Here is a 10,430-nt window from a genome sequence, read left to right as displayed (position 1 = left end):
CAATGCTACGACATAAGTTATTTTTATTTCCATGACAAATATCAGGTATTTATTTCCTTCAGGATTAATTGAATCCTACCTTATATTAATTGAACTACCTTATATTTTATTTTAATGTGGAAAATAAAAAATCAGCAGATAGAGGGGAGTAACAACAGGCATGATAAACTTCTCACCTTAGTTTGTAATCTGCATTACTTATGCCTATGCCTGTACCTTGATCATATTGTTTGTAAAATAAAAAAATACTTCACTGATAGAATATAAACGGTAAGTTTTGTGTTTACTGTTAAATTTTTTATAGCTTCACTAAAAAAATTATTAGAGTCACTGTAATACAGCATTTTTACTGTACACAAATCTATTTTGTTTCATTATGAACATGCTTTGAAGACTGTAGAGATAATTCAGATATAGGTGGTGATGACCATGTAGAAGAAGATTCAAATATATCAAAGCAAACAATTATTTTTAAAAAATATACTTTCTATTAAATTGACAAATTTTATCTTTCAACCTCTCAGATATTTAGTGATAGTTTAGTACAAGTGTAAACACCTCTTTGTAGCTGAATATGGATTTTCTATCATCCAATATTGAACCTTATTATGACTAACCTAAATAAATAAACTTAAATTGAACAAGAGATAGGTATTAAAGTTCTTAAATGGCAAAGAGAAAAAAAAGTGATTACATTTAGCTAACCAGCGACGAGAGAGTACTGGCAAAGAATAAAGTCAACTCATTTAAATACCCTCCTGAATACATGATTCATTATTTCCTTGATAGACAGATACCATATACTTAATCCTGAAATTAGCAATTAAATCATACATGTGAAGGCTTGTATTAGACCCTCCTAAAGAAAGGAAGATATTTCTAATTGACTCTGAAAGATTTCGGATCAAGTTAATCTTTCCAAAAATCTACAACAGTACAGTAAAGATAAATAAATTATAAGCAACAAATATGGGTGAAAATATGGCCTATAGTGCATAAATTATATTCTTACACAAACTTTTGTGTTAATACCAACTATTTATATGTTATACAGTTGCAACTTACTAGAAAACAAACCCTATAGTTACTATAATTGTTATGAATCATCCTTTTCCTCTAATAAAGGAAAATTTCCTACATTTTTTTTTCTGGAATTCTTTCTTCTTCCTAATTAATTGTTTTACTGTGATTTCTTCTGTTCCTGTGACCTTGTGATTTGTAATGATAGCCTCATCATCAGGGGATAATTTTTTTTCTGTTTACTCCCTACTCGATCATATCTGACATATGGATGGAAGGAGAGGGATGTGAGGGAGAAGTTATCTACATATAACCAACCTATCTAACCATTGTGGGAGGGTCGAGTTTTAATTCCATGAGACCACCACAGTCAACCTGCCCTGGCTGGAATTGAACCAGCCCCATTGCAAACATGAGGTTGCTTAAATGATGCCTCAGCTACAACAACCACAATAATTTTTTCATCTGTTTAATTATTGTGATCTAGTTCTTGCATATCAAATCAGCCAATTTAATTGTATGTAGATTTAAAAACAATGCTGCAAATATCCTTCCCATATTTTCATTATGTTATCACCTGGTAGAGGTAAATTTATCTCATCTCTAATCATTTTGTTAGATTCGTTAACCTGTTCTTTACTCACTGAAAAATTTACTTAGAATTTACTCAAGAAGTTACTAAATTTGTAATTTTTTGTATTATAGCCATTTTCTTTTTCTGTTTACTAATCATCTTCATATGAGCTTGAGCATCTCTTTATATTCTGTTCTTTTATTCTGTACTATTGGAAAGAAACAAGTTTCTTTACTTTTTAAGTATTTTTTCAGTTTCTTCAAACACAACAACTTGATGTGAGTATAGGTTTGATTACTGCTGCATCTTTCATCTGTAGTATTTTCTATAATCTGTTTGTTTGATATAATATTTTTTTATGCCTGTGATATTTGTCTGATATTGTTTTATTTACTTCTCTGGCATTTAACTATATTTTTATTTTATTACAGGCTAAATGAGCTCTGCAATGGCCCATCAAAGCTAGCTATTGCTATGAACATAGATTCCCATTTTTCAGGAAATGATCTTGTCACTTCTCCTGAAATTTGGATTGAATCTGGTCCAGTCTCCATAGAAGATGAACATATTGTTGAAAGTCCACGAATAGGCATAGAGTCTACTGATTCATTTTGGGCTTCAAAACCTTTCAGGTATTGTTTAATTTAAAATTTATTATTTTTATTCATTTTTACATTGGAGGTAAAATTTATAGAGTATCATTTAAATATTCTGACTAATTTGAGTATTATAGTTTAATTTTTATTTACCATCAATGTTATAATTTCCACTAAAGAGTTTAGAATAGAAAAGAATAAAACTGAGTCCAAGCATGATGACATTATTTATTTAGGAAATTAATTAAATTTTAAAATATATGAATGATAAACAAATCATAAATGAAAACATCAACTCTTGAAAATAAATAGAAGTTAAAAACATCATAATTCTCAACTAAACATATTAAAAGTTAATTTATTTATTTTTTAATTGGTTATAATGTAATTGATAAGTTATTTACTACTTAAAACATTCAAATATGATTGAGATTGGTTGTTTTAAGTTAAACTTCTTTACTGACTTTCTACAACAAAAGGAAAAAAAATATATGAGAGTAAATTGATTTTGTGATCTGAGATGGATGAAATAGAAATGGCGGGAGGAGGGCAATACTGGTCAATTTTAGCAGGAAAAATTTTGTATTATAACAGGAGAGAAGGATTTTTTTTTTTTATGACCCCTTTCTGGTCATTTCTGACATATGGGGAGCAACTGCAGGGTACTAGAGTACAGTAACCATGGTGAGGGGTCTTCAAATTTTCATTGTGTGGTAATAAGTCTACCCCCCAGGCTTGATTTGAACCGGCGCTGCTGCAGTTTCGAGCTTGCAAAGACCTTTGCCTCAACTTCCTTAGCTACTAGGATCGAGAGTAGGAGCTTATAGCAGCTTAGCAATATCAGCAGGGCTATATAGCTTAAGCAGTGCAGTGTGTGATTGATTAAGCTCCTTTTAACTTATTCTCTCCTATTACAATTTAAAAATTTTGCCTAGTTGAATCGACTTAGAAAATGGCTGTTTTATTCTAATTACTATTATTATTCTAAAACATAATATTTTCTGCATTAAGTTATAAGAGGGAACACACGATTATTATTAATAAAAGTTTAATAGATTATTTCATTTTTTCAAGTTTTACTTCTATCTGCCAAACACAATTAATTTTTTTTATTTATTAATGTTTACAACTGTATTACAACAGGCTGTCTGTAACTCAGTGGTTGGGCGCACTCCTAGCATTTTGAGATCTATTGGAGGTGCCGGTTCGAATCTGGCCTGTGGAATTGACTTTTTTCATTGAGTGGTGGTCCCACAAAATGAAAAACTTGATGATCCCCAACCATGGTTTGTCAGTGTAGCCTCCAATGGGAGTCTTGGCCAAAAAAAACACTGTATTACATAAACATACATCTATTAAACGTGATATTAGTTCTATTACAGTGACATGATACAGACTTGAGGAAAAACTACCCATTGGTAGTACTCCAATTAAATTTTAACATTAGAAGATCTCAAGGCCATCTTCTTTTCAGATGCCTCAGAGGATTGTCAGAAATAGAAGGGGAAAGGATGGTTTGGTGGAGCTCCAAAGCTCAAATCCTTACATCCAAATAGGCCTTATTAACGTAATGTAAATGAGTATTTTGTAATTTATAGGTAGTTTAGACATTTATCTATTAAGTGTTGTAATAGTTGGAATCGACAAGTGGTTTCCTGTCTTTCCAGTTTTGTTTGGGGGATTCCAAGTTAGTGGTTTGTTTAGATGTAGTCCTTGATGGTGAATCTTTTTGATAAGGATAAGTGGAGTATTGTTAAAGGGTATTTTAGGACAGGAAGTCGTAGGCTTATGACGAAGTGTAATGGTGATTTAGTGGTTTTGGAATTTATTTTAATCATCCAGTTTTGACACCATTCTTCAAGGAATGTGATGTGAGATTGAAGGGTTTGGAAAAAAATGGATGGCCCATTATTTACAGAAAGCGCACATTTGTCATTGGTATATGTGAAGAGGGAGTGAGATGTATAAACTGTTTAAAGGAAGATATTTTAGGATATGGGATGCAATTAAATTAGGTCATGTCCAGGAGCTTCATAGGAAGTTAATTCCTGATTGATGTTGGATATTTCTGAAAGATGGAATGCTTTGGGTGGTAGGATCATTTGTAGTGGGATATTTAATTCTGTTTTAATTGATTCGATGTAAAATTGAATTAAGGATATCAGGGTGTGGCTTGAAGGTTTTAAAAAAGTGCTGACCGAATATGTGGGAATTTTCTGTTTCCAATTGTATCCATGTTTAGGACACTGTGAGATGTGGATGATTAAAATTTTTGAAGAAACTTTTTAGTGGTGGTCCATAATGATTTATCAGTGATTGTAAGATTTTCTGTCAAGTTAATATATTTTGAATTTCCTAAGTTTAGTTTTTAGTTTGTAGCCAGTTTAGTATATGTTTTATCTGTTGGGTATCTAGCCTCGTCCCACTTCGATCTTGCTATGCATTTTCCTGTAATAAGATGCCAATGTGCTGTGGCAAGTTATTCTGATCTAACAAGCAATAAAATCAATAATACCCAAATTATTTATTTTATTGGTTATTGTCTTCACAAAATTTGTACCAGTCAACTCGTACTGTAATCAATGAAGTAGGGAATGGCTTAAGAATGTAAGGGCTATAGGAACATAGTTTGATTGTAATAAAAACATAACTGGTCTATGATCTGAGAAAAGGTCTTCTAGGAATTCGATAGTGACAACTCGTGCTGTTATTCAATTTTAGCCACTTTTTACATATTGTTCAATTTAACTCCTCTTCTCATTTCAAGTAAATGTTTCTAAAGTGATTTAATCCCGTCGCTAAAAAGGAGTTTTTATATTTTGTACATATTTTTGTATTTTGTTGTCATTATCGAAACAATGCCTCAGGAAGAAGGAATTTGGGAAGTGATAAATACATCCATGATATCAGGCATTTTTAAGAGGGCCATTGATGTAGGCCAATAAGTAAAAGCTCATGGGCCAAAAAGTTCATAGGCAGGAGGATAGTATAAATGGGGCTTAAGACACAGGATTAGATGTTATTATAGTAGTTGGATGTTCAGCATCTCCATCTGTAGATGGTTGTGTTAAACTGTGGAATGTTAAATGGAGAAGACAAGTTAAAATGATTACCAAGGTAATTGTGTCTGTAGGAGTGCAAGGAATAAGGTAAGGGGATAAGGATACGGATACCAGTGTTGTCTGGTTGGTCTGATACATAAGTTATGTAGTCACATTTGTAAAAATGTGATTGTTGACTCAAGTGAGCTTCTGTCTAGAGACAATATCTATGTGTTTGTTATGGAGCAATATGTCAAGTTCATCAATAACTTGGAGCAATACGTTGGTTATGTAAGCATTCCACAAAATGATAGCTACGGACTTTGTGGGAGATTAAAAGGAACTTCAACTAGAATTCTAGTGTGGAGGGTTATAAGTGGTTTTATAGTCTTTTGGAGATCCAACAGGAAGGATTATGAGGGTAGAAGGTTATGTCTGTTTAATTATGGTTAAGATCTGGATAATTTGTATGACTAGGAGTGCTGGGTGTTGAGGTATGAGAGTCTGGATTTACTTTTGATGGTAATTGGGATGGGGTGTTTACCTGAGCAGTAGGATTGGATGGAACTGGGTGTGGATGTTCAGATGGTAATTTGACCCTTTAGGGCATATGATGGGAAGGAATTAGAGGACAAGAAGGTTGAGATTGAAAATGAGAGGTCTGGATATGGTATGGGAAGCCTGAGGAGCCCAACGTTGAGTCTGCTGCTTCTTGATTGTGATTTCAGAGTATGGTCTTCTGGGTACCTGATGATGATGCATGGTAATTAAGGCAGAAGGTTGTTGTTGGTTGATTTGAGTTTTCTGTGATTCCAGAAAATTTTTAACTTCAGGTGCCTAAATGAAACTCTTCTTCTCTAGGCTTTTTAATGCCTTGTTATGGGATCTCTGTTTATAAAAGTTTTTCTATGTTACACAGCTCTGTAGCTTGCAGGACAATCTTTCCCACAGAGTACACATTTAGCTGGTTTATGAGTTAATTTTTGGCAAGTCTCAGATTCATGAGGGCCTGCACATTTAATCCATCTTGGCCAGTGACAGTAGCTCTTTAGCCCAGATTTTGACACTTGATGTACAGTAGTTATTGTTTTCACTACTCTACTCGAACTGTACTGTGGGTATATACAAGTCTTTTGACCTGTAATATTTCTGTGTTTTTTTTTTGCTAGTTCTAAATCGATGAAAAATAATGGTAATGGATATTGTTTTTTAGATGGGAGGACAAAACACAAGATATATTTCGCACATTATTTACTGTTTCTTCTAGGCCATTTTTGAGAGCAGTTGTGGGAATAGTTGAGTGAAGGCCTCTTAAAACCACTATACCATTTTTCTTCTTTTAACTGATAACAGTAAAAATTGTATTTTTTTGAGATCAAATAGGTGAGAAATGTTTTATAATGCTCTTTGGTTGCCATATAGATTTTGATGTCTCCGACCCAAAAAAAAGTCGGAAACTTAGATCATGTTGCTACTTTGCTTACTTGTAACTTTCAGTTTAGAAGTTCCAAACTTTGATTTGTGAGCTATATATAGAATCACAGCGACTGAGGGTGATTATATACAAAACTACATACATAATACTAACGAGTAACCTTTTTTCTCTATATTTGTAATAAAAATAAAAGTAAGCTGTTTGTTAGATCAATCAAAACGTGATGCAGTATGTACCCCCAGTAAGTGTAAATTTACATATATTTATTGGGTAGATTTTGTACTGTAATTTAAATAAAACTTATTTTATTCTCAAAGATTTTTGTAACCAGCTAGTACGAATAATGTGTTTTTTTAATGTTACTGTTTAGTTTTTATTCTGATCATCTGATTCGTAAGTACTTGAAAAATCATTTAAGTTTATTTTTCTCTACATCTTTTATTCAAATTTTAGTTAATGTTGTAGTTACCATCTATACCAGTATTATAAGATAAATATTATTATTATTGGCACGTCAGACTGTAGAGGTCCAAGGCCTTGCGTGATGTACATAGGAATGGTTTTCATAGGGTGGGTTCGTCACTCCAACGCCTATTTTTGTGAGTGCCACTCATTGGCTAACGGGCCTCACAAATGCCTGGGGGGAGGCTGTGAGTGAGTATTGTATAATTATATGCTTGGAAAAATCCCAGATAAGGCCAGTGACTCAAACTCCCAACCTTTTGGTTGGCAAACAGGTGTGTTACCACAATGCTACTGTCACCCCCTAAGATAAATATAGTGATTTTTATTATCATCTATGAAAATCAGTCAGTGCATTAGTAATATGACCTGACCAATTAAATAACTTGTTGTCTTTCTAAAATAAGTATAATAATTGAAATGTACTTAGTATAACCATTTATATGCTTAGCTTTTTAAATTTTATTATTCCATATATAATTACATGGAGAACAACTAAAACGATTTAATTCATATTTTTTCAGGTACTATATATTAGGAAATAGATCTGTAAGTAAGCGAAACAAAAAAGCTGAAGTTATGAAGCAGACCCACTAATTTAATCAAAATATACATTTTTATTAATAAATATTTTGTTGTTTTTTATTGAAATTAATGCCAAATGGTTTCAATAATATTCCAAATAATTTCAATCAAACCTGTTTCTATGTGATTTTATAATTTTTATTTTTAGCAATTTATTTTAAATTGCCTTGATAGGATTTAATGTTTGGTTGATTATTTTCATTAATGAATTTTTTAAACCAAAATAAAAAATTAACTCCCCTCAATTAATTATTTAACACAGTACAAATATAAGTTTATAAAGCCATTATATGTTTGGGTAAGTAAATTAACAAGTATTTGAGAAAAAACCTAGAATGGAAGTTGGATTTATAGGTTATGTAGAACCATTTCTATGAAGTTTTATCATCTACCTCCAAATTTGCTGATATTTGTGTTTTCTTTCATTTCATCTATTTTTATTTTGTCCCTTTAATTAATAAAAATAGATTGAATCTTATGTAATAACCGTCCAAAGAACAAAACGAGCTTGTGGATATTGATTTTTGTTGCTTCCTTACTTTACCAAGCATTAGTACGAGTCTTGGATTGGCGGCAAGTGGCAAACATGTAGATCCAGCATTAAACTAGATTTAATTATTGAATCCAAAGGCCACAAATTTCCTGTCAATCCAAATAACCCATTCACATAGTTTAGCAAATGTGTAGAGGCACCTTTAAAGTGCCTTTAATTCTGTTTATTTGAAATAATCATCTAAGGAAGTTAGTAAGAGTAAGAGAAAGTATTACCATCCTGAATAATGAAGTTCCCATTTTAAAGTGAACTAAGATTATTTCAACTCAAGGAGAAGTTTGATGGTGGCGCACACCATATTTTTTGTTTCTTAGAGACTCAAATTGAGGTGTCATGAAGGTCCAAAACAACAATGTAATCTTAAAATGTAACCCCACAATGAACATGATATAAATAAATGTATATTTTCATTAGTAAATGAAAATATACACTTATCATTGAACTTCAATTTCAGTATAATAATGATATAACATGAATACATTAGCTTTTAATGTTAGTATAATATTAATACAAATATATGCATACATGTTTATATATACTATTATTTTACCTATTTTGATCATTGTTCAAGGTCATACCCTCTTTATACATTGTTTATATTTAATTCACCAACCATCTATGCAAAATTTAATGATAATCTATTTAATCCCATTTAGATCCCTTAACACACTTTAATCCCAATTTTTTTATATTATGGTGGATTCTATTCCCCAATATAAAAAATATCCTTCTCCATTACCCTTTTGTAAATATAATATAACAACAAAAGTCCTGGCACTGGCCATTTTTTCTTCCCAAGTCAACTCAAGTTTCTTCTGAGCATTTGTAACTACTATAAAATCTCCTTCAGCCTTTTGTCTTGCTTTACCCTTCATAAATCAGGTAAATTATTGAATTTAGTCTGAATGTGCTAGGATTTAATTTTTTAACATTTTATCAATGGGAATTTACAGCTTATTGTGCAATTGACTTTAGCTTAATGTGGTAAATATTTAGTTGAAAGCTAATTATGTAATTGACTTCGGCTTCAGCAAATTTGAAAAATTATAAATTTTCTATATTTAAGTTAAATATATAGAGCGCTACCAATGGGTAGTTTATCTACACGCCTCTAACACTCCATTTTAACTAAGATCAAATTCACTGAATGTATTACATAATACACAGTTGTAAATTTCAATACAGATGTTAACAAAAAAAAAAGTTAAATATGATGAAGGGGTTAAAAAAAATTCAAGAAATTGTTACAAATATTATATTATATACATCTGGTAAATATTTTAATATTTTATTAAATTTTCTATATTTTTATTCTTGTTACAGAAAATTCAATTACATTTTGTTTAATTATTTTAATTAATTGGGGTCTCATTTGCAGTTTGAACTTAATTGTTTGTTTTATCACAGTTTATTGGCTATCACAATGTAATTAAAATCTTGGCTTAATTTAACAAGCACATAATACCACTTGGTGTTTTTGTTCCATTTTGTGACATAATGAGCCAGAGAAAATTTAATCATGGAATATTTATTCACTTGAAGTGGGGAACTGTTGCAGAGCTCATGTGTGTGTACCTCCTTATAGTTCTATCGGCCAAAGTACTATAAATAAATATGGTTATGATTTTTATTTTTACCAAAGAGTGGTAATGTTTAGGTACCATATTTCTTATCAAATCTTGCTTTTTTATTTATTTCTTCTGGGAGCTTTTCACTTTCATCAAAACTCCTTTTTCTTTGCATCCTTTAAAAAATAAAACAAATGTAAATAAATTATAAATTTAATTAATCTGTAGTCCTAGTTAATCAATGAATTTGCAATGAAAGAAGAACTGCTAAGAAACAGAAGCAAATCATGTTCATTTTTGGGTCGAGTGAGAAAATACCAAAAGAACTTTGAACCCTTCCTTTAGATCTTGTTTTTGGGATTTGCCACTGTCCCCAACCACACCAAACGTCTCATCTCAGAGTCCATTTACATAAATTTGACAGAGAATTCCGTCAATCATAAAGTTGATAAAGACTGCATCTCCCATATATATCGAAACATTTTGAACATAATAAAATCCACATAATACTTAGTTTTTTCATTTTTTTCTGCATTTCAGAAACCCATTTTCTTGTCATATCCTTTATTCTTGTTTTTCTAAATTCTCACATTTTT

General features: G+C 31.3%; 2 protein-coding genes across 4 annotated transcripts in view; one reads left to right on the top strand and one right to left on the bottom strand.

Annotated features, from left to right (window-relative positions):
- Window positions 1-7,758, top strand: part of LOC106680894 (DNA-3-methyladenine glycosylase) — a 12,548-nt gene extending 4,790 nt beyond the window's left edge. The window contains exons 4-5 of one of the 3 annotated variants that reach the window (XM_014420909.3): window positions 2,026-2,226; window positions 7,653-7,758. In XM_014420909.3, coding sequence (XP_014276395.1) covers window positions 2,026-2,226; window positions 7,653-7,725 — 274 coding nt within the window. In that variant the 3' untranslated portion in view covers window positions 7,726-7,758. Of the gene's footprint in view, window positions 1-2,025; window positions 2,227-3,664; window positions 3,763-7,652 lie in introns of those variants that run through there. The other 2 variants (XM_067047839.1, XM_067047838.1) reach the window with 2 other exon arrangements.
- A 1,749-nt stretch (window positions 7,759-9,507) lies between these two features.
- Window positions 9,508-10,430, bottom strand: part of LOC106680876 (RNA demethylase ALKBH5) — a 9,633-nt gene continuing 8,710 nt past the window's right edge. The window contains exon 7 of the mRNA XM_014420870.3: window positions 9,508-10,010. Coding sequence (XP_014276356.1) covers window positions 9,920-10,010 — 91 coding nt within the window. The 3' untranslated portion in view covers window positions 9,508-9,919. The remainder of the gene's footprint in view (window positions 10,011-10,430) is intronic.

The sequence above is a fragment of the Halyomorpha halys genome, unplaced genomic scaffold, assembly GCF_000696795.3.
Source record: "Halyomorpha halys isolate HHAL.00 unplaced genomic scaffold, Hhal_1.1 Scaffold297.1, whole genome shotgun sequence".
Lineage (NCBI taxonomy): Eukaryota > Metazoa > Arthropoda > Insecta > Hemiptera > Pentatomidae > Halyomorpha > Halyomorpha halys.
This window is presented reverse-complemented; position numbering and strand designations above follow the sequence as displayed.